Source organism: Macrobrachium rosenbergii, chromosome 37, assembly GCF_040412425.1.
Source record: "Macrobrachium rosenbergii isolate ZJJX-2024 chromosome 37, ASM4041242v1, whole genome shotgun sequence".
Taxonomy (NCBI): Eukaryota; Metazoa; Arthropoda; class Malacostraca; order Decapoda; family Palaemonidae; genus Macrobrachium; species Macrobrachium rosenbergii.
Window position 1 is genome coordinate 39,100,356 of NC_089777.1, and position 25,352 is coordinate 39,125,707.

General features: G+C 42.0%; 1 protein-coding gene across 2 annotated transcripts in view; it reads right to left on the reverse strand.

The window, feature by feature from the left end:
- The window catches only part of LOC136825509 (ras GTPase-activating-like protein IQGAP1), a 235,338-nt gene that overhangs the window by 75,455 nt on the left and 134,531 nt on the right, over positions 1–25,352 (reverse strand). For both annotated transcript variants that reach the window (XM_067082078.1, XM_067082077.1), the window contains exons 24-25: positions 23,812–23,906; positions 23,183–23,408 (exon numbers count right to left, since the gene is read on the reverse strand). In XM_067082078.1, coding sequence (XP_066938179.1) covers positions 23,183–23,408; positions 23,812–23,906 — 321 coding nt within the window. The remainder of the gene's footprint in view (positions 1–23,182; positions 23,409–23,811; positions 23,907–25,352) is intronic.

The following is a 25,352-nucleotide window of genomic DNA, read 5'->3' on the forward strand; positions in this document are numbered from 1 at the left end:
AAAAAATTCTTTTGCTACTTTCTGAAAACTTACTTTAAAAAAAAAAAAAGTATAGGAGAATACCTCAAAAAAGACTAAAACCAAATTCAATGAAACTTCCACAGCATGTAGTATACATCTTTAATTTAGCATAAGGAAAAGCATTTCTGGATCGGGTCCCGTGTCAGCCGGTGAAAAAGTCCATTCAGCACTTATTTCTAGGAATGCCAGAGAGTTACATCCGTGGTGGTCGACTTTCTAGAATCCTTGGGCTTTCGTGTAAACAGGGAGAAGTCCCGCCTGGTTCCGAGCAGATGTTTTCAATGGCTAGGAATCCAGTGGGATCTGAATTCTCACAAGCTCTCTCTTCCTCCTCCCAAGAGGAAGGAGATAGCCAGAGCAACCAGGCAGTTTCTCAAATCCAAAAGGGCCTCTCGGCGGACCCAAGAACGGGTCTTGGGGTCCCTTCAGTTCGCTTCGGTGACAGACCTGTTGCTGAAAGTGAAGCTGAAAGATATCAACAGAGTGTGGCGGAGTCGGGCAAATATCAGTCTCAGGGACAAGGTGTCTCTGATCCCTCACATCTTGAAGAAGAGACTCCGGCCTTGGTCGACTATCAAGAGCCTGTCCAAGTCAGTCCCCCTGCAATTTCCTCCTCCGGCGTTGGTTATCCACACAGACGCCTCCCTAAGCGGGTGGGGAGGATATTCTCAACACCAAGAAGTACAGGGGACTTGGTCCCTCATGTTCCGCCAGTTCCATATAAACGTTCTGGAGGCCATGGCGGTCTTCCTTACCTTGAAGAAGCTTCTTCCCCCCAAGAAGATTCACACAAGACTGGTTCTGGACAGCGCCACGGTAGTCCACTGCATAAACAGGGGAGGTTCAAAATCGAGCCGGATCAACCAGGTAATGATTGCACTTTTCTCCTTGGCATGCAAGAACAAGTGGCACCTATCTGCCACCCATCTTGCAGGGGTCCGGAACGTCGTAGCAGATTCTCTATCAAGGACAACTCCCCTCGAGTCGGAGTGGTCTCTAGACAGGGGCTCGTTCAATTGGATCTGCAAACAAGTTCCGGGTCTGGAGGTAGATTTGTTCGCAACCAAGCTCAACAACAAGCTCCCTCATTCGTAGCTCCCAACCTGGACCCTCAAGCTCTTTTCACGGACGCAATGTCATTGGATTGGAACAGGTGGAAGGTGATCTATCTGTTCCCTCCAGTGAACTTGTTGTTAAAGGTCCTTCACAAACTAAGGACGTTCAAGGGTCAAGTAGCTCTAGTGGCTCCCTACTGGCCAAAGAGCAGCTGGTTTCCTCTTCTGCTAGAACTGAAACTTCGCCACATCCGAATCCCCAGTCCGAAACTAACACAAGTAGTACAAACTCAGACTGTGTCAGCTTCCTCAAAAATCAAAAGTGCCCTGGCTTTGTGGACTTTATGAAATTTGTGGCTCAAAGGGATGCTAACGTTGATCCTGTCAATACCATGTTCTTGGAATCAGATAAGCGGATCTCCACTCTTCGTCAGTACGACTCAGCAATTAAGAAACTAGCACTCTTTTTGAAAGAATCTGAGGCTACAGTAATGACCATAAATTTAGCAATCTCCTTTTTTAGATCACTGTTTGAGAAGGGTTTAGCCGCTAGTACTGTTACTACAGTCAAGTCGGCTTTACGAAAAGGGTTCTTGTATGGTTTCAAAATTGACCTCACAGACCCTTACTTTTCTTCCATCCCTAAAGCATGTGCACGTCTGAGGCCAGTAATCCGTCCACATACGGTTTCCTGGTTTTTAAATGACGTGTTGAAGTTAGCCTCAGATATCGATAATCAGTCTTGCCCCTACCTTTCCTTGTTGAGGAAAACGTTGTTCTTAGTTAGCCTAGCTTCAGGTGCTAGAATTTCAGAGCTGTCTGCACTCTCTAGGGAGCTCAACCACGTCGACTTCCTTCCATCAGGGGAGGTTTTGCTGATTCCTCACCCTACCTTCCTGGCCAAAAATGAAGATCCATTTCATAGGTGGTCGCCTTGGAAAATTCTCTCCCTGCCTCAAGACCTGTCCCTGTGCCCAGTTCATACTTTGAGGGCTTATTTAGACAGGTCCTCTCACATCTCTTCTGGGCCTCTCTTTATCAGGGAAGGAGGGGTAATCTCTCTATGTCTGCTATTAGACAACAGATCCTTTACTTTATCAAGCAGGCTAACCCTGACTCAGTCCCAAGAGTTCATGATATTAGAGCTGTGGCCACCTCCATTAATTACTTTCATTACATGAATTTCACGGATCTTACCAGGTACACTGGTTGGAAGTCACCCTTGGTTTTCAAACGTCACTATTTGAAATCCTTAGAAGCTCTTAAATTCTCAGCAGTCGCGGCAGGGAACGTTGTTCCTCCCTCTGGTTCCCTTTCTGATTCCTAGTCATTTCCTCCTCCACTGCCTCAGTTATCCCCTTACGGTCATTTCAGTCAGGCTTGCCTTGACTTCTCACCTGGCTGTGTTATCTATATGTTTGTCTAAATGACACATTTAAGTTATAAGGTTTTCAATATTGTATAGTTATTTTGTTTATGTATATTTTTCATATTGTCATGTTAATTTTAAGCTAACATCAGTTTCATTTGTACATTATTGTTATTGTTACTAGTGATTAAAAAATTTCTTTTTGGACCTTCGGTCTTCTGTTCCCCTTAGAATTATTATCTCTTTAGTTTAAGAATGATATTTATTTCTCTGTTAATTTTTCACCGGCTGACACGGGACCCGATCCAGAAAAGGGATTTTGACGAAGGAAAAATCTATTTCTGGAGAGGGGACCGTGTCACCCGGTGACCCACCTCCATCATGTGTCATGTCCCTCCCATAATAAACATCATTCTGGTGGGGTGATGCTTTCATGGAATGCGGCTAGCGGTGTTTTGTGTGCTGTCCGCGAGTGGTGCATGGGTTTGTAACGGCACCTCCCTGTGGGACTTTTGACTTTGGGATCTCTATAGGATAAGGTTCCGTGTTTTTGTAGTTCACCCTTTTCCATACACGACTCCATCTGATGGAGCTCGCTCTGGGGGTAGTAACTCCAGCATTTCATTTAGCTTTCTCTGGTATCTAGCAACGGAATTACCTAGAAATAAGTGCTGAATGGACTTTTTCACCGGGTGACACGGTCCCCTCTCCAGAAATAGATTTTTCCTTCGTCAAAATCCCTTTTTTGAAAGCACCTTTTTTTTATACATTATTACTTATTAAAAACTACGTCTTTTTTAATTGCAAAATTTATAAACTTAAGGTCAAATTTTTTTATTGCCTTATGCAGTTAATTCCAGTATTAGTTGTTTAATAAGTGGTAAAAATCTGAAGCAAATCCCTTCAATCATAAGGAAGCAATGCTCACCTACTTTATTATGGGGTCTTATGGCAGCAGCACTGCGCCCTTTAAATCATGGACTACAATCTGGGTACATCCATTTATTTAGATAAAACTGTTATACTCTAATATCTGCATAAGAAAAAAATTAGTTTTAGAAATAATTTCTTTCAGTCTTTGCAAATAAAAATTTATGGAGTTCCAGATTGCTGTTTTGCTGTTATGAAAGATGTACATGTAGAGGGTAAGTTACAATTATAAGTTAAATCATACTAAAAATAGCTAATGACAATACAGCAGCCTAATAAAAATCAAATTATGATACTAGTACTAAAACACAAACTCTTATCATCTTAATACTTCTTTCCTTATACTCTCTTAATTTTGATGATAGGTTAAATCTGTAAAAAAACACACATGTTAAACATGACATTTTTATATTAAAATAAAGTTTTCTATATGCTTACCCAATAATTACATAGCTATTAGTTTTCCACACACAGCAGTCTAAATTCAAATTTTGTGGGTAGTGCTTCGATTGCTCAGTGTAGATGCACAGTACCGTCCCCTTTGTGGGTAGTGCTATGATTGCTCAGTGTAGATGCACAGTACTGCCCCCTAACAGCAATACTAGGAATGACTTAGCTAACCACCTCATTCTGTTTTATGCCTAATGTCTGTCAGAGGGGAGGAAGGAGGCTCCTATCAAGTAATTACTGGGTAATTATATATAAAAATGATATTTTTATGATAAAATAAAGTTTTGTACATACTTACCCGGCAGATATATACTTAGCTATAGTCTCCGACGTTCCCGACAGAAATTCAAATTTCGCGGCACACGCGACAGGTAGGTCAGGTGATCTACCATACCCGCCGCTGGGTGGCGGGAATAGGAACCATTCCGTTTTCATGTCAGATTTTCTCTTCCACCTGTCTCCTGAGGGGAGGCTGGGCGGGCCATGTCGTATATATCTGCCGGGTAAGTATGTACAAAACTTTATTTTATCATAAAAATATCATTTTTGTACATGCAACTTACCCGTCAGATATATACTTAGCTGATTGGCACCCTTGGAGGAGGGCAAGAGACAGCTAAAAAACTAAAAAACGGGAAAACAACATATGTTGTAGGAATAAACAAAAAACCATGGTTCTTACCTGATTGGGCAGAAGACTTCATGGATACTGTCTATGAGTCTGCATGCCTCAAGAGCTTCAGCGAGGAAGTGACCTAAGACTGACAGCCCTTCTGGATCATATCAATGGGGAAAAAACCCACTTACATGACAGAGCCTGTTATGGATCGTGTCAATGGGGATTAACCCACTTACAAGACAGAGCCCTCTACCTGAATCATATCAATGGGGGCTATCCCTCTTACATGACAGAGCTAGGTAATAAAAATACAAGGAGCTAACAACCAAAACCGACCACCTGACCAAGCCTAACCTTGTTAGTGATAAAAGATGAAAAAGAGAGAGAGACCTTCAACACTCTTTTTCAACCGACCATAAAAACACAACAAACAATTAAAAATAACACTAGATTAAATAGGATTAGCTTCAGCTCCTTGACCCAGCACCGAATCCGCGGATACGTAAGCTCCTAGGGAGAAGCACTTCTCATAAGTCACACGAACATCTCTCAAATAATGAGAAGCAAACACTGAGTTACATCTCCAGTATGTAGAGTCCACAATAGACTGGAGGGACCAAGACTTGTGGAAAGCCAGAGAAGTAGCTATGGCTCTCACCTCATGAGCATTAACTCTTAGGAGCTGAAAATGTTCATCTTTGCATGAAAGATGAGCCTCTTTGATAATATCCTTAATGAAGAAAGCCTGGGCATTCTTGGAAATTGCTCTTGAAGGATCCTTGACCGAGCACCAAAGACTTTCAAGTGTTACCTCTGAGCTGTTTCTTTCTCTCCAAATAATGTCTAAGACTTCTTACTGGACAGAGTGTGTGTTCTAGCTCCTGTCCTGAAAGATCGGAGAGTCCTTTGACCTCAAAACTCCTAGGCAAGGTTTTGAAGGGTTCTCATTCTTAAGCTAAGAAGAGAGGCTGAAAGGAGCAGATTGCAGAGTCCTTCTTAAAGCCAACTGAACCTTCCAAAGCTTGTAATTCACTCACTCTTTTGGCAGAAGCAAGAGCGAAAAGAAACAGCGATTTTCTGGTTAAATCCCTGAAAGAGGCAGATCGAGGAGGCTCAAACTTGTTAGACATTAGGAATTTTAGGACCACGTCCAAATTCCAGCTGGGAGGTCTAGGTGACTTATTTTTTGAAGTTTCAAAAGACCTTATAAGGTCGTGAAGGTCTTTATTATCCGAGATGTTCAGACCTCTGTGTCTAAAGACTGAAGACAGCATGCTCCTATACCCCTTTATGGTGGAAACCGCCAGGTTACACTGCTCCCTTAGGTAGAGAAGGAAATCCAGAATCTCCATTACAGAGGTACTGGAAGAGGACACTTTCTTAGATCGGCACCATCTCCTAAAGACTTCCCACTTCGACTGGTAGAGGCGCAAGGTAGAAGATCTTCTGGCTCTGGCGATAGCCTTCGCAGCCTTGAGCGAAAATCCCTTCGCTCTAACCAGTCCTTCGACAGTCTGAAGGCAGTTAGGTTTAGAACGGGAAGGTTCTTGTGATATCTGTCGAAGTGGGGCTGTTTGAGAAGATCGCTCCTGAGAGGGAGCGACCTGGGAAAATCTATCATCCATTCCAGTACCTCTGTGAACCAGTCCCTGGATGGCCAAAAAGGAGCGATCAGGGTGAGCTTGGTGCCCTTTGACGAAATGAACTTCCTTATTACTTCCCCATTATCTTGAATGGGAAAAGCGTAGCCGTCTAGACCGTCCCAATCTAGGAGAAGGCCGTCTATTGCTACTGCTCTGGGGTCCGAGATTGGGGAGCAGTAGTTCTCAACCTCTTGTTCCAATGGGTTGCGAAGAGGTCTATATGAGGTCTCCCCACAGGAACCACAGCCTTTCGCAAACCTCCTGATGAAGGGACCATTCCGTGGGAAGAACTTGGTCTTTCCTGCTGAGCAGATCCGCCTCACATTCCTTTCTCCCTGAACAAATCTGGTGAGGAGAACGATGTTTCTCTCCCCCCCCACAACAGAAGGTTCCTTGCTGCAATGTACAGGGGAGAAGGAATGTTCCCCTCCTGCTTCCTGATATAAGCCAGGGCTGTGGTGTTGTCGAATTGACTAGAACTACTGATCCCTTGACCAGAAGTTCGAATCTGGCAAGAGCTAGATGAATGGCTACCAGTTCTTTCATGTTGATGTGCCAGGCCCTCTGATCCGTGTCCCAGGTGCCTGACACTTCTTCCCGAGCCTAGTGTTGCTCCCCAACCCGACTCCGGCGCGTCTGAGAACAACACTAGGCGAGGGCTCGGCGGTTGTAGAAGAATTCCTAGACCCAGCTTCTTTGGGTCTAACCACCAACGGAGAGATGTTCCTTTACTTGAAATGAGATGTGGAAGGAATCCGACAAGTCTTGGGACTTCCGATCCCAGATTCTTTCAGGAAGAACTGTAGAGGTCTGAGGTGAAGCCTTCCTAGAGAAACGAACTGTTCCAGCGAGGAAATGGTCCCCAGCAGACTCATCCATTCCCTCGCCGAACAACTGTCTTTCTCTAGAAAGTCTGTCACCTTTTGAAGGCAGCGTTCCCTTCTTTCCAGGGAGGGAAAGGCTAGAAAACCCGAGAATCCATCAGAATCCCCAGGTAGACAATTTCCTGCTGAGGAATCATCTGAGACTTCTCGAGGTTTACAAGAAGTCCTAGTGACTGGACCAAGTTTAAAGTCCGAAAAGGTCCTCCAGACAACGGTTCTTGAATTGGACCGAATCAGCCAGTCGTCGAGATACAAGGAAATCCTCACCCCCTCCAAGTGCAACCAGTGAGCTACATTCCTGAGAATGGTCGTGAACACTTGGGGGAGCTGTGGAAAGTCCGAAGCACAGAGCCCTGAACTGAAAGGTTCTGCCGTCTACCAAGAACCTTAGGAACTTCCTGGAGGAGGGATGGATGGGAACGTGGAAGTAAGCATCCTGAAGGTCCAGGGACACCATCCAATCTCCTTGGACGAAGAGACGACAGAACTGAAGACGTCGTCTCCATAGAGAACTTCTTCTTTCACGACGAATGAGTTCAGGGAGCTCACGTCCAAGATCGGTCTCCACCCTCCCGAGGATTTTGGCACAAGAAAAAGACGGTTGTAAAATCCCGGGAGTGAAGATCTTGCACCGGTTCTATGGCAGCCTTTTCTAGCATTTGTTCGGACGCTAGCAGAAGGGCTTGCCTCCGATGGATCCTTGTATCTCGCCGATAACTCCCTCGGAGTTGTTGTCAAGGAGGTTTTCCCTGAAGGGAATGAGGTACCCCTTCCTCAAAACAGAGAGGGACCATTCGTCCGCCCCTTCTGTGCCCAGGCCTCGGCGAACTTTAGAAGTCTGGCACCTACTGGAGTCTGGAGGACTTGATTTTCACTTGGACTTCCTGGAAGGGAGTCCTGAAGGCCTAGATCTTCTCTCAGGTCTTTTGCTCCTGAAGCCTCCTAATAGACCTGGATCCACGAAAAGGGCTCCTGAAAGGGGGTCTTCTCCTTCTTTGCAAGAGGAGCAGCAGGTCTCATCCTCTTCGACGACTGAGCCAGCAGATCCTGAGAAGCCTTCTCAGATAAAGAACGAGAGATCTCCTTCACAGTCTCTTGTGGAAAAGATGGCTAGACAAAGGAGCGTACAAGAGGAAGACCTCTGGATAGGAGAGACCGATTTGGAGAGGAAAGCGCTGAATACTGACCTCTTCTTAAGCAGGCCAGTGCCGAACAGGGAGCGATCTCCATCGAGCCGTCCTTCACAGCCTTGTCCAAGCAAGACAAAACACTGCTGAGGTCCTCCATACTGACTGAATCCTCTTCAAGACTCCTCTTGGCTAAGGCCCCAAGAGACCAGTCCATGAAGTTGAAAACTTCCAGTACTCTAAAAAGGCCCTTGAGGAAATGGTCCAGTTCACAAAGTCCCCAAGAAGCCTTGGCGAATTAAGGGAGAGTCTTCTGGAAGAATCCACCAGCGAAGAAAAATCTGAGCCAGCAGAAGAGGGAGAGCTAACCCCATCGGCTCCCTAGTCTCATACCACATTCCCGCTCTTCCAGAAAGCCTCAGAGGGAGGCAAGGAGAAGACAGTCTTGCCTGCATCCTTCTTGAAAGCCACTCTCCGAAACCTTTAAGGGCTTTCTTCATGGAGATCGTAGGACGCATCTTAACAAAAGAGGAAGATTTCGATGTCTTGGTGCTCGAGAGCATTGAACCAGGAGAAGGAGGAGAAGCAGGCTTGAGGGAATCTCCATACTCCTGAACCAGAAGAGCTGTCAACCTCTTGTAATCGGTAATGGTGATATCCTTAGGGGATTCGTCCTCCGATAACGCCTCCAGGCCAGAAGGAGGAGGAGAACGTCTAGAAGTAGAAGGGCACTTGCCAGAAGAAGAGGAGCCTTTGTCCACTGGAGAACGACGATCCGGAGAGAAGCGCATACAAGCTGACTGGCGCCTGACAGAAGAAGAAGCTCGAACGGAAGAGGAGCCCTTGCTGGGAGAGGGGCGCCTAACAGGCGAAAGGGAGGCTGGAGAGGAACTTCTACTGCGAAGAACGAGCAGAGCGTTTGACAGTGGAGAAAGTATCTCCAACAGGAGAAGACCGGCGAAGCGATGGCGCGGCGCCTGGGTGGAGGCGCTATTCGCCGGAGACGAAGAGCGCCGAGGAGAGAAGCGCCTACCAGGAGAAGAGCGCCTAACAGGAGAGGAGCGCCTACAAGGAGAGGAGCGCCTACCAGGAGAGGAGAGCCTGGACGGAGAGGAGCGCCTGCAAGGAGAGGAGCGCCTGTTCAGGAGAGGAGCGCCTGCTGCTGGAGGGGCGCTAACAGGAGAAGAACGCTTCACAGAAGACGACTTGCTGGGAGAAGAGAGTCTCTTGGAGGACTTGATCGGAAGAGAGGCATCCTTCCGACGAGAGGAGCTCTTTGATAAAGAGCCAGCAAGAGCAGCGAGTTGAGCCTGGAGGCCTACCAGGATCTGCTTGGTGGACTCCTGAACACCAGAAGAAGAGGAGGAAGATCTTGAGTTCTCTTCTTAGAAACAGGAGAGCCTTCAGGAAGCGCTCAGGGCTAGAGTCCAATCGTCTCCTCTAGGAGCCTTCCAAGTCCTCTTCAAAGGACGCGACTCCTCAGCCGAACTCCAACCACGTTTAGGAGACGACGCGTCAGCAGAAGAAGAGAAACACTTCTTTAAGATCCCTTTTCTACGGCGATCTAAGGCAGCCTGGGACGCGTCAACAGGATCTGCCGAAGGGACGACTGACCGTTGGGGATGCGCTCTTCATCCCCCCTGCGGCTGTCGACATTCCTCCTCCACTGGGTCGGGGGAGTTTGGAAGAGGTCTAGGCCTAGGAGCGATGCGGAGCCGGTCAGACGCCCCCTCCACTACACTGGGGACACTGCACAAATCACTATCACTTCTCACTTTCTTTTCCTCCATAGCGCGCATCTGCAATTGCATCTTGCGGATCGTTCCTTTCATAGCAGCCATCTCCGAGGACAGAATCCACAGGTTCAACGAAGGGTGAAGGAGCTGAAACAACTGGAGTGATAGGAGAATCTGGAAGAGTGTTAGGTTCTAAATCTACCTCCTTGAAAGAGACCTACTAGCGCTTCTAGAAGAAGCCTTCCTAACTCTGTCCTTCTCCAACTTGCTTCAGATAAGAGTTCAACGCCTTCCATTCCAGTTCAGTGAGATTCTCACATTCAACACACGTGTTCTCAAAAGAGCATTCATTCTCCCTACACCTCGAACACACAGAATGAGGATCTACCAAGCTTTCGGTAGTCTCACCTTACAATCAGACCTAACACACACACGAAACACAGGTGCAATACTCTGATCAGACATTCTTTAAGAAAATACCAAAGCCAAAATCAAAAACAGTCCACAAAAGCGTATGCCAAGCCAAAGATCCAATACGTCACCAAAGGTCAGTCCAAAATAATCCTCAGCAAGCGAAAAATGAAAGTCTAAGCAGAAGGAACCAACAACAGATGTTGCGGAACCAGCGACAGAGAAAATCTGACATGAAAACGGGAATGGTTCCTATTCCCGCCACCCAGCGGCGGGTATGGTAGATCACCTGACCTACCTGTCGCGTGTGCCGCGAAATTTGAATTTCTGTCAGGAACATCGGAGACTATAGCTAAGTATATATCTGACGGGTAAGTTGCATGTACAAAACTATTTTATTATAAGAATGTCATTTTTACATAAGTAACTTACCAAGTAATTACATAGCTGATTCCAAATTGAAAGAAGGTGGGATCATGGACATATTCTACTCCACAAATTGAAAGAAGGTGGGATCATGGACATATTCTACTCCAAAACATTTAGTCATGTAATGAATTTGAAACAGAAAAGTTGCTAGCATTGAAAACATGCTTGTCATTTCCTATCAGTTAAGAGAGGTACTGCAGGTGGATACTGCCTCTAGTTGGTGCTCATCTTAACTCGCAGTGGCGTGGTGGTATAGCCAAGGGTCGCCTCCTACTTAGGGGTGAACTTCGCAGTGAGGGAAGTTCTTCGGTGGCTAGCACCAAAATAAAAACAGCTAAACAACACTGACACCTACACTGAAATAAAACCACAACCCATCCACTGAGAGTGGTGGATGCTCCAGGTACATTGTACCTCCTGGCTCTCCAAACTCAGCATCTTACAAAAAAGGTGAAGGAATAGTAGAACATCCTGTGCTTTCTTCCGCGATGCCATGCCAGTCACTAAAAATGGTCTCAAGGTATTGGAAAATTTCGACACACACACACACACACAAAAAAAAAAAAAAAAAAAAAAAAAAAAAGTGAGAAGCAAAGAATGCTTACATTTCTGATAGGTCGATAGTAGTCGTCTGAAAATTAAGGAGGTAGAGGCTGTTCTGATGTCCTTAGCTTCGCTTCAAAGTAGGCAAAATGCATTCCAAAAAACTGTTCTAAAAAATGAAGTCCATATAAGATGGAGGAAAACATGTCCAGACAGAGGAAGAGACAGGTTCTTGCGATAACGCCTTAGGTTATGGAAGGTCTCTGACTTCCGGTTCAGCTCAGGGAATTCCTGGAGAGGAAAAAAAAAAAAAAAATGGACAGAGAGCTCTCTATGCTACTTTCAAGCTGGGGAGCACTACTGGGCACTTGTAGCATGGGTTGGAGCCAGGTTGAAGCTGGTGCCAGAGGAGCTGGGTGCCAGGCGAGCTTGGAGTTCGGGAGCTGGCGGACACTTGGAGCAAGAGCTGGCACCAAGCTGTGGCTGGTGCCAGAGGAGCTAGGGGGTTGGGAGCTGGTGGACACTCAGAGCATGAGTTGGCGCCAGAGGAGCTGGGTGCCAAGTGAGCTAGGAGTTCAGGAGCTGACGGACACTCGGAGTATGAGCTGGTGTCAGGGTATCTCCTAACTCGCCTGGGCAACAGGCGAGTTAGGAGATCATGAGTTGTAGTCTGTAACGATCTAAATCGAGAAAGAACGGATCCAGGACTTGGATGGGACCTTGAACTTGGCTAAAATACCCAAAGGTAACAAGCAATCCGAGACAATTTCTTCCTCACTTGGATTGGTAAAAGACTTGAGAAGGGACGGAGAGTAGGAAAAAATCTAGGTCCCTGTGCTTAAACATGAGTTAAGCATAGTTCTATACTCCTAAATGGAGGAGTACTAGAGAACCTAGATCTCCTCAGAAAAGAGGTAATCGCCCATTGGTCACAGACGTCTCAAAAGGGGATACGAAGTGTCTGGGGTACTAGTTACAGAAAATCGACCACTTAGTCTGGTAGATGTAGCTAAAAAGATTGATGTTTGCATGTCATAGTCTCTGCGATACGTCTAAAAATCTTTTCAACTGACAAGCCTCCGAAACGCCTAGCCTGTCCAGGAAAGAGCGGACCACCTTGGTGGTATCTCTTGAGGGAGATTGACCAAGGAGAAATGGTTGGGGAATGAACCTGGAGGGTCCACCAACATCCGTCACCGATTCGGGAGTCATTCTACGTGGGACAGAATGGGGTTATGAGGGTCCTCATAATTTTACAATGAGCCTGAAACTCATTTGGGCTTCCTGAACCATAAGAATGTGTAAGGCAAAGAGGACCAAGAACGATCGATCTGTATATGGCGACTGTTGCTCATAGTAGAGGGTTTGGGACTGGAGATTCCAAGGGAGTAGGCAAAGGGTCCATGCAGTGACAGACAGGCCCAAAGTTGTCCCGCCCCATAGAGTCCACAGATCCCGAAAGACCAGGGGATTGAAGGACCATTCAGAAGGAAGGACACTATTCTGACAGCTCGATATGACTGCCAGACTTATGAAGCCCTGAAATTTAGTGGCCAAAAACTTGATTGATTTGCCCACTGAAGAAGTTCTTTTGTTGTTGGAAGAAGGGCTTTGGTTTTACCAAGAAGGACTACTACAGTCTAGGAGTGAACTAAGCTCTGACACAAATGTGAAGGTTCTCCTTCCAGGAACCACATCCCAGGAACTTCCTGGTTTCTCAAGTGGGTTCCCCAACCTAGGTCCCAAGCGAAAAGAAGTCTAGGTGTATGCGTTAGAAGAGGAAGGGACTTCCCTCTCGAAAGTCTATGATGGACAGCTGTCACTGCAGGTCCCTATTAAAACAAGAGATTATGGCACAAACTACAAAGTGCGGACTTGCTATTGACTCTGTGGTGCATGTGGACTGACAGTACCTTGTACAGCCTGAAGCATATGCGGAGCTGTACGTGTCACAGAATTTATATCTGGCAAACTTAAAAAATGGCTGCAAAGTCCATAATCCCCAAAATCTAAGCACGGCAAAAACAGAGGCCTCGTCTAAAACCAGGCTATAACCAACTCTGTAGGTCAAACATAATCCTTTAAAAAAGGAAAAAATTAGTCGGTCAATGGTCGTTAGGCACTCAGTGATGGAAGCTGAGCACAAATGGTGCCAAGAGCTCTGGAAGAGGGGGCGGGTGTTCAGGAATTGGCGCCCAATGCTAGTTGGTTGGCGCCAGGAGACTAGAAGATGAATCCCGGCATGAAGTCAGACTAAAGAAGTGACAGAGGGAACCACAGCGAAAATGTAGGAAGGCTGAGAGATGAAGCTAGCCTCCCTAAATCTTGACAGGAAGCGGAGAACGGCAACTGTAATTGCGTGATAAAATAAAACAAGTTACAGCGCTTGTCTACGCCAGAAGTCTTGGAACTGGATGAAAAAGCAAGACTTTCATATGATGCCTAATCTTGGCTAATGATGGTGGACGATGAAGTCCCCAGAGGGTCATCCACTAAGATTCTGAGCTATAGAAACTTGCGGACCATCTGAAGATGGTTGTGCTCTTAGCAAGAGGAGGTGAAGATCTGGAGGCCAAAATCGGGGCTGATCGCTAATGTGAGGACCTCCTGTAAGGGAGGAGCACCAGACGTTCTCTCTTCTAAAGATTCAAAGACAAGAGCAAAAACCACTAAAAATCCTCTCCACCATCCTTGTCCACAAAGGACAAGCTTAGAGACAAATCATGGTGATGTCTCTCTTCGACAGGGAGCCATAGTTTGCCAAAGCCTGAGAGGGAGGAAGAAAAGAGGCACTTGCCTTACTCCTTTCCAACTAAAGCCAAGCTCCTAATTCCTGGAGAGACCTTGACAGACAAAGATAAGTCAGAGGATGAGTCTTCTAGGAGGCTCATAACAGGAGCTGATAAGGAGGCTCATAACAGGAGCTGATACTGAAGAATGGTCGTCTGGTTAATGGAGTCAGGTGAAACCAGTTGAAAGACCGGAGGCAGGCATTCGACCAGAAACTGGCGTTCAAGAAAGAACAGCAGTGTTTTCTTAGAAAGCTGCACATTTCTGCCAAGATGCCTTTCCAGTGGCTGACTAACACTACACCTCCATCCAGACGCCTTTCCAGTGGCTGTCTAACACTGCACCTCCATCAAGATGCCTTTTCAGTGATTGTCTGCCAACATCTGGGAATGGACTAGGAGGTTCAACAGAGGGGGCAACCCCCTCGGACTCCCTTGGACCGCCAGTATATCTTCTCCCAGGTGTAAGGGAGCGGGACAGTCACGCGACTTTAGGTCTAGGAGATCCAAGGGGCCAAATAGCCACCTCCTCTACTACACATCCAGTAAGACGCCTTTCCAGTGGCTGTCTGTCTATATCTGGGACCAGCAACAGGCTTGACTGATGGGGCAACTGATTATATGTTAGTTTTATAATTTAGTCATTTTTTTTTTATCTTCTGCCTTAGTGAAATGGTATGGGCTTTACAAAATGTATAAAAAGCATGTTTAATTTTATAAGACTTTTTTATAGCAAAGCATTCTTTATGTTTAAAAAGTATCTGTTCTTGTTGTGACGTCATAGGACAGAAATGGCAGGAGGGTGGGAGTGTTGAAAAAAATGGTGGCAAGTTAGAGAGCTCTCTGAAGGTTAGGTCGGTAAAGATGGGCTGTAAGTCTGTTTTGTGGTTTTTGTTGTCGTACGCTGGATTGCATAGTGAAAGAACAACAACGTGAACAGGTGGGTGGATCGCATAATTGAATAATTTTTGGATGGGTTAGGCTAGGAAAAATTTTCAAGTGGTAGCAGAGCGTGGTTGGTTAAAATTGGACGGACCTGATGGTAAACTTTGGGAGATGAAATGGAGAAGAGACTGCCTGAGATTTAGCGGGACACAGGGCAATTATAAAGGATGGAGAGGACAAGTTGAAGATTGGCTTGTGGTGTGTGGAGAAGAAGTGAAATATCCTGGGATAGAGATAAGAATGAGCTTAAAAGAGAAAGCTTTGGAAGTAACAGAAGGACCTGATGTTAAACTTTGGGAGATGAAATGGAGAAGAGACTGCCTGAGATTTAGCGGGACACAGGGCAATTATAAAGGATGGAGAGGACAAGTCGAAGTATAAAGAGGGTTCAAAGATAATCCTACCCAAACTAGATGAAGTGTATCTAAAAGATACGTTAATGGAAAATTACAGTAAAATGAAAAACTATTTTAAAATAGAAAGAGAATCTAGTGAAAAGATGAGATTTTATACTTAGGTATGAAAAGGCAGAGTCAGAGTGTAGCAGGGCGCTAGGGAATGCATGCTTGAAGGGGAAGCAAAAGGTTTTCATGTACTAGAACAATCAAATCACACAGATCAAAAACAAATGGTATTAGCAGCTTGTGGTCAAGAAAAGTTGGAATATAAAACAGTGTCACAAATAATGAAAAGAATATTTAAGGGATTAGGGAATAAAGAGGAGGGAGAATGATTGGGATCAGAAGGGTGTGCGAATTTTGGGAAAAGGTGGGAAAACCAAAGGTATCGGGAAAAGGTGAAACGAGGTAGAGGTGGAAGAAATCCTTTAAATTAGAGAAGGGAAAGTAACACTGTGTGCAATATGCAAATCAGAATGGCACTGAACCAGAGATTGTCCTCAGAATTTTCAAAAAAAAAAAAGAAGAAATCAGAAACTGGACAAGAAGGAAAAGCTTATATAGGAGAAGTTAGTAAAATAGAAGAAGAATCTTGGGAAGAGGTTAATGCAATTTTAGACACAGGATGTAAATCAACAGTTTGTGGGGAATTGTGACTAGCACGCATTGTCGTGGGTTTGAATCAGGAAGAGTTGAGGAGAATGAATGATACTAGGAAAGAGTCTCCTACATGCAATGCCGAAATTTTAAAATTTTGTTTGACAGTAATAAAACTGAAAGATTGGAATTGTTATACGTTAGATGTAAAAACTGCGTATCTACAAGGTGATGAAATACAACGAGAGGTATATTTAAAACCACCTAGTGAAGATGGTTGAAGTGGATTACAGAAATTGAAGAAAACTGTTTATGGGCTCAAGGATGCAGCAAAGGCATGGTACTGTAAGGTGGTAAAAGTGGTGGAGGAGCTTAAAGGCAAGAGGAGAAGATTAGAACCTACAGTAATATATTCTTTTGGAAGAAAGACAATAAATTGAACGGTATTTTATGTACACATGTAGATGATTTTTGCTATGGAGGAACTGAAGGATTTTTAAAAGAAACAATTGGGTTATTGAAAGGAAAATTGCAAGTAGGAGAACAAGAAAGTAAAAGTTTTAAATATATAGGAGTAATAGTAGAGCATAACGAAAATGGAATTTGCCTTAATCAGTGGCAGTAGAGTATATCAATTCTATAAGAAAACCAGAAGCTAGAAGATTCACAGGTAATAGAGTACTAGGACAAAGGGAGTTAGCAGAATACAGATCAGTGGTAGGATAGCTGAATTGGGTATCGCTACATACCATGTCAGAAATATCATATGATGTTAGTGAATTAAGTAAAGCTTTTAAAGAAGGAACGACTCAAGATATGAGAAAGCTGATTAAAATAGTGAGAAAAACTAAGAGCATAATGGGAGAAGTGATAATAAGTGAGTTAGAAGAAGAAAAGATTTATTGGGAAGCCTATGCAGAAGCTTCATTCGGGAATATTGAAGATGGTCATACTCAATTAGGTTATGTGATATCATTGACAGATGGTAAGAGGATAAGTCCCATACGGTGGAAATCCAGAAAATCCACAAGAGTAGCAAAGTCCACTATTGAAGCAGCAGCTCTGAGTGTGGGGGGCAGCCATAGAAGGATTGATATATTTCAAACACTTGTGGGAAGAGATATTAGGAGGGAGAAAATTAGAAGCACTGGTAAAAACTGATAGTAAAACCCTAATGACTGCAATAACATCAAGTACTGGAGTAAGTAGTAAGAGATTAAAAACTGATATTGCAGCAATAAGAGAAACAATATAATCTGGAGAAATAAGTGAGGTGAGATGGATAAAAGGAAAGCATCAAATATCTGATGTATTGACCAAAGCTGGAGTTTCAGGGGAAAGTATTGGAAATTACGTAGAGGGTAAAGAATTGGAGACTAATGGAGATTAGAGGGGATTAGGATAAGAAAAGGCTGGAGGGGAAGGAGGGGGAGATAAGTGTGATTATACAGTATGTTAGTTTTATAAGTTAGTCATTACTTTATTTTTATTTTCTGCATTAGTGAAATGGTATGGGCGCTACAAAATGCATAAAAGGCACGTTTAATTTTATAAGACGTTTTTATAACAAACCATTCTTTATGTTTAAAAAGTATCTGTTCTTGTTGTGATGTCATAGGACGGGAATGGCGGAAGGGAGAAAAAGGTAAACAAAAAGCGGGAGGGAGTGTTGAAAAAATGGTGGCAAGGTAGAAAGAGCTCTCTGAAGGCCAGGTCGGTAAAGATGGGCTGTAAGCCTGTTTTGTGGTTTTTGTTGTCGTAAGCTGGGTTGCATAGTGACAAAAGAACAACATGAACAGTTGGGTGGACTGCATAAGTGAATCATTCTTGGACGGGTTAGGCTAGGAAAATTTTTCAGCAACTACCCGTATGTAAACACCCAGCTTCCCTTGGACCTTCAGTATGTCTTCTCCCCAGTGCAGGGGAGCTGGACAGGGACCTTCATCTAGGAGCATCGGGGGATGAGTAGCCACCCCCTCCATTGCACAACACTTCACTCTTACAAGGTTAAATTCATGGTAACTTAAATGTAAGGCTGGCAAAGGCATGGGAAGGAAGCGAGGGAGCAGGCGCGGGGACAAGTGAATAATATAAGAGGGCTAGCAGCAGGAGAGAATTGGCGCCAGGTGAACATGAGCTGGAGCTAATGCTGCGTGCTCTGAGCTGGGCCTGGGAGGTGGAAGGAGGCAGGTGGCGGGCGCTCCTGTGCGTGCGGTGGAGGGAGGAAGCGGGAGGTAAGTGGAGGCAAGTGGCCAGCACTCCAGTCCACACTGCCATGCAAGCTGGAGGCTAGGAGCTAAAGACGTGGAACGTTCATGATTGCGTGACACCAGAAGTACCTCCATACGCTGGGGACATGTGAACCTTCTCTGAAACGTTTCAGAGTACTGCCAAAGCAAGAACCAATAGCCGATTCCCAGCTGTCAAGAACGTTTCCTTCTAAGACTCACCGAAGCTGAACTATGCACCATTCTCTCCTTACTACATTCCATCCCCTACACTTTTCAGTTCTCTTCAAAGGAAAGTGTGGTAAGTAGCCCAGGCCTGGTAAACAAATCATAAATTACAAACATTTTGGCTTACTGGGATAGCGTAACATTGAAGAATTACTTTTAAGGCAATTATTTATGGGCGGCTTGCTAGAAGCCTAGGCCCGAAAAACAAAACACATTGCAAATGTTTTGGCCTAATGGAATGGCATAACATTTAAGAATTACTTTAAAATAATTATTTACCGGAGGCTTGCGAAAAGCCTAAGCCCGATAAGCAAAACATAAATTACAAATGTTTGGCCATAACATTCAAGAATTACTCTAAGGCAATTATTTACTAGCGGCTTGTGAATAGCCTATGGCCAGTAAACAAATCCTAAAAGCGAAAGTTTGGCCTAAAGGAATGACATATCGTTCAAAAATTACTTTTAAGGCAATCATTTACCATACCTGGGCATGGCCTATGCCCGGTAAACAAATCATGAATGCAAAAGTTTTTGGCCCAATGGAATGGCATAACATTCAAGAATTACTTTTAAGGTAATTATTACCAGCAACTTGCAAGTAGCTGGTTTCTTGATGAATCTGAATCAAGGTAATAAAAAAAGACACGGCTCATCCTGAAATATTTCTGCTTGAAGGCTATGAAATACGTGTTCTGGTGGTTGTGTAATACTACCGAAATCGGGTGATATAACCGGAAAATAAGAATAAGCTGCTGTAAGCACTCGATGTTTCGTCGAGTACGGCAGAAAACAGAATGAGGTGGTTAGCTAAGTCGTTTCTTGTACAGTAAACCCCCTGTATTCGCAGTCTCACTATTCGCAGATTTCTGTGTGGAATGTATGTAACGTGACCCCTCGCTACTTCGCGATTCGATTATCGCGAATTCACGACTTTGCAGAGTTTTTAATATATATTAACGGAAAAAAACATATTTGCACTTGTAACTCAAAAAAAAAAAAAAAAAAAAAAAAAAAAAAAAAAAAAAAAAAAAAAAAAAAAACTGGAAAGTGATGCCTATACTGATGTATGTACATCAACACCCCAGTTCAACCTCTCTCTCTCATGATGCATATCTTAAAAAAAAAATTTTTCAATAAAACTTTATTTCACTTACAGAATAAACTATATTGATCTATTATTATTGTAATATATAAGTATAAAAAACCATTGTCCCGACATCGGTAACTGTTTTTACTGTAGGTGCATGATGCCATATTTTTTTCTTTCTCTGATTTACTGAACTGTGCTTCAGTACAAGTTTAGTAGTTGAATCTATGATTATCACACATATAACAGTGCACAAGAGAATATCTTATCACTGTTGATGTTTCATCTTTAATCACTGTAAAAATAATTAAAATCCAAATTTCATCTGTAAGAAACTCAAGGATACTGTATACTTTCTCATCCCCAGCTTGTCAAGTCAAGACTTAGTCTTGTCCCAAGCTGTAGTACACACCAGAGTCTCTCTCTCTCTCTCTCTCTCTCTCAATGAAATATGAATTACTGTATCATAAACTTTTATGTACAAAATTAAAAATAATTTCAATGATAAATTTGTTTCTTTTAGCAACTAAAAAATTATTTTCCTAATTCTATCGGTAGTAGTGAGCAGCTTCAGTCAGCTGATTCTCAGAACGTAAACATTACAAATATGGGACGATCTTTTTTTTTTTATGCATATTACGGTGATAACAGATCAAAATAGTAATACAGTGTTTAAGTGGATAGGAAGTGTTTATAACAGTGTGGGAAAGGTTTATAAGAATGTGGGGAGGGTTTATAAAGCCTTTAAATATATATGTATATAGTAAATAATAAAATAAATACAAGGTCGCTTCTTTCATTAAATAAATAAATATGCTGTTCGTACTTCGCGGAATTTCAATTATCGCGGCTGGTCTTGGAACCTATCTCCCACGATAAACGAGGGGTCACTGTACACATTACTCGTGGAAAATTCGCCAATTTGTGGTATTTTTCACTGAGAAATATTCACTAATTACTGTACAGTAATACCCCGAACTTGCGCGATTCGAGTCGCACGAATTCACTGACACGAATTTTTCATTGGAACTTAACTAATGGTCATACATGAGTTTTTCACAGACACGCGAACATTTGCGAACACTGAGAAACCCTGCAAAAGTGTTTGTTTAATTTTTTATGTAATTTATAAGTTTTCAAGCTTTTATGTGTAAATTAATCAACATTAAATATTATTAAAAGTAATCATTTCTCTCTCTCTCTTTTAGTGAGATGAATTTTTATGGTACATGTATAAAGGAATGTTTATTTGTATGATAAATAAACTTTTTACCTAATAATAAGTACTAATTTTCAAATATTAATAAGATTTCTCTCTCTCGTTCAAAGTTAGCCAACCTACGTGTTAAATGTATGTTTTTGTCCAAAAGAATGCTCTCGATCTTGTGTTTACATTTGTTAAAATGTATGTTTAGCGTCTAAAAGAACGCTCCCTATTTGTTTACATTGTATCAATATGTGGAAGTTTAGGTAGATTTGCTGAGTATTGCTAAACTTTACTTGTATGACAATTGTGGAGTGTGTTTAATCAGGTATATGGTGTTTGTGTTGTAAAACAAATATTGTTTTCCCCTTTATTAGGATGATGCCTTTAGAAGTTTCCCCATTCCCTGTGCCTTGTCACCCACACCCTGTGCTCTGTCGTATTTATGCCCTTTCTTTTCAAAGTTTCTTGCTATTTTTTATATTGAAATTGTAAATTGACGTACCAATTGTGTTTTGTATCTTGTTTGTACCATTATTGTGAATTTTTGAGTGATCTGGGAATTATAAAAAAGAACTGTGGAACCTGTTGCGTTCTCCCCAAGCTGTTTGAAATTTGAATTTTTTTGTGAGAGGAATAAAGATATCAAGGAAGCACGCGTTTCCCTCTCTCCCGTGAGAAACTTGAGTATTTGAGGAGATTATGTCTCACGCTGAGGGGCCAGAAGCCCCAAATAATCTACAATACATATTACAGCACTGTTTCTCTGTATGTCTTTAACTGTACAGTAGATAATTTTGAATTGATTTAATTTTACCTGTACCGTTTACAAACTGTAAATGTGCCATTCTAAAACATAGAGACAGAGCATTTCAGAACAAAGAGAAAGTGACAGAATAAAGTTTTTAAAAACGAGGTGGAGAAGACTTCTAAAAATAGATCGGTGGAATGGGGGAGAGAGTCACACACTCCTATATTCTTAAGTCAACCATTTATTTATTTTTTTTTAATGGTAATGTATTACGCTAACTTTTAAATGAAAATACAGTAACTTTAATTTCATTTAAAAGTTAGTCTAATACTGAATTTCCATCTTTTGACATCTAACTTAAGAATAACTCACTCTCTCTCTCTGTAATAATTCATAAATAATATAACATGATATTTCAAGTAAGGACAATATCTCTCTCTCATGTGTTATTCTCTCAGTCTCCGTAATACTGTAATTGATAAATAATTTCACTCTCTTAAGAAAGGACAACCCTTCTCTCTCTCTCTCTCGTTCATAGTTAGCGCTCACACATTTTTACAACTTATTAATTCTCTGTGCGTCTTTACCTGTACAGCAGATAGTTTAAATTGATCTATTTGACCTGTATCGTCTACGGAGTGTAAATGCGCTAGTGGTGCAAATACGTTCTAATACACAGACATAATAACTAAGAGTTGTATTAGTCAAAATATAAAATACTGTTTGTTCATGAAAAAGCATTTCAGAACAAAGAGAAAAAGACGCAGAATAAAGTTGTTAAAAAGAGGTTGAGACAATTCTAAAAATAGATCAGTTGGAAGGGGAGAGAGAGAGAGAGAGAGAGAGAGAGAGAGAGAGAGAGAGAGAGAGAGAGAGAGAGAGAGAGAGAGAGAGAGAGAGAGAAAATTCTCTTCCAACTCTCAATTTTTATGTCAACCATTTATTTCTCTTTTTTAAGGGTAATGTATTAAGCTAACTTTTAAATGAAATTACAGTAGCTTTAATTTCATTTAAAAGTTAATAATTTGGGAGCATGATTAGGATCATATTTAGTGTTTAAACTTTAGAAACAAGCATTTATTAGCATTTTTAGAGACCATGCCAAACTTACGTGAACATTCACCCTGCGCGAGGGGTTCTGGAACCTAACCTCGCGGTAAGTTCGAGTATGACTACTGTATTTTCATATTTTCATGACTAAATGAACTTTTTGTCATGATACTATTAAAATACTCAGGTATAAGCATTTTTAGAGGGTTTTGTCTTTAAACTATCAAAATAGATGGTTCTAAGTGTTTTTAGAGGGGTTTTAATTATTCTGAGATTTTAGCTCTTTGCAGTACGCATCCCCGCGAATACAGGGGGTTTACTGTGATGCTGTTAGGGGGAGGTACTGTGCACCTACACTGAGCAATCGAAGCGCTACCTGCGAAATTTGAATTTAGGCTGCCGTACATGGATAACTAACAGCTATGTAATTACTGGGTAAGTTACTTGTATAAAATTCTAAACTATCACCAATAATGTAAATTCACATGTTAACCAATAATGTAAATTCACAACATGTTAATACATGTGTATTTTTGTATTAGGGGTGATGCAGCAATGTCAATTTAAAGTCCTCAAAATCTTTACTGGAGTCTTTTAATAACTCCAGTCTTATTTTTATAAGATAACCAGTCATGTGCTATAAGCTACAAAAGCAAGCTCATCTCTTACCAAACAATACAACAAACCTTTAAAATTTCCTTTTCTGGAATATGTGGGAATCTACGTTGCAAAGCTGATCTCATGACGCGAGCCATGTATAGCATAGCATAAGGAATAAGGTCCCTATTGCTGGTGATCTGCTGACAAAATGCTAGTGTTACTTCCTTCAATGTGGTAATTGCTTGTGCCAACCTCTTCTGAACTTCAGGGTACTGTAAGGCCTGTTCCTGATCTACTGTATATGGCAGCCCACTGTAAAGATAATACACATAACATCTTGTATGCACATAAAAAATCTGGATGAGTATATTCTTTAAACTAATAAAAATGTGACAAATTCAAGATAAAAGCTACTTCAAATGTCTTCAGTGGATTCAGCTTAATAATTCTATTGTTAGTAACCAACCGGTAAAATTTATACAATTTTTCCCCCCCATGCAGATACCAACTTTCTTCATATCCAACAGCTTTTGATTAAACAGTCACACAAGCCCTTTATAAATAAGAGAATATATCACTATATCAAGAAATATTTGTCAGTTAAGCTTCAGCTTAACTGGTACCATGCTAGAAATACTGAGAGAATACCAGACAGAGTTTAGATGAAACTGAGAAACGAGGCAAAACTAAGTTTTAAATTATATATATTACAAACCTGGCTTGTCCTGAATGCATTTCCAAATGATTGATCCAAGTCTTATATATTTCCACAGGGTTTGTGTTGATTTGCATTGTATGGTCATCAACAACCTATAAGAATCCAGAGAAAATTACATTACACTTTGCAAAGCCAGGACTCTTACTAAGCTGTTAGGGCCAGTTATCCACAACAGCAAATCCTAAAGATAGATCTCCTTGTAAAATGTCTACAGTTTATTTACATCTGTATTACCATCCATTTCTAATATATAAATACAGTAAATCTTCTGTTTAATAAGCTGAAGGGGCTGAGGCTAAGTAATTTATAGCAGTTCATTACGTAGCTAATTTTGTCCATTTTCACCTCCCATAAATCCCGTTTTCAACAAGTCCTAATTCTATTACCTTCCATTTTCCCTTCAACTTCTTTGCATAATGCTACTAATTACTCTGAAACTAATAAAAAACAAACTTTCCAATGAACCTTCCTGTAGGGCACTTCTGTACAGTACTAGCCTAGCTAGGGTAACTGTAGCGTGCCCATACATCTATATACCTAATGTCTGTGTGTGTGCCTGTCAGTCAGTCAGCTCCTCTCTCTCTCTGTGTGTGTGTGTGTGTGTGTGTGTGTGTGTGTGTGTGTGTTAAGTAGGCTATATTAGTACTGTAGTGTAAATCACTAAAATTACATCAAAATGTTCAGCCCATTAACCAGTAACATGTTTGGTATAGCAATCATGACAAAATCTGAAAGTTCTGTCTTCTTTCTTTTAAGTATTAAAAACAATTGTTTGAATGTTTGTTAGTCTGTCGGTTTACTCTTTCTGTCTCTTTTGCACTGTGTATTATTATTTTATATCAAGTTTAAATTTAGTAAAACTGTGCTAATCAGTAAATATAGTGCATTATTTACTCAAGGCTTCATTGAACGATATATGTGATTGACTAAGTTCAAGTAGCTTACAATGTATTTTGGATAGTGTAAGGGTTTTGTAAATTTTCATAAAGAATGCTAATACACACTTGATCCAAATTTTTGTTTATGTGCACACTGACTTCTTTAATAAGCACAGCACAAACACAAAGTTTTGGATGAAATGCTTATCAGATTTTTAATGTGGAGATATTAGTGTGAGTATATGATGGTACATACTCTCTCAGCACAAAACCAGCAGACAAACACAGCACACAGTAAATGTGGTACATAGGGTACTGTACTTTGATTTCCTATTATGCCTGTGTGATGTGTGCATGTTGCATGTATACAGCATACATGCATAACAGAAAATCAAAGTACCCTACGTGTGCTGTGTTTGTTTGTCTGCTGGTTTTGTGCTGAGAGAGTATGTACCATTATATACTCACACTAATATCTCCACATTAAAAATCTGATAAGCATTTCATCCAAAACTTTGTGTGTTTGTGCTGGGCTTAATAAAGAATTTCAGTGTGCACATAAACAGAAATTTGGATGAAGTGTTTATCAGCTTGCTAGATCCTCCTTGAGTGCTGTTATTATTGATACCTACATAGAAAATGAATTATGATAAAAATTAT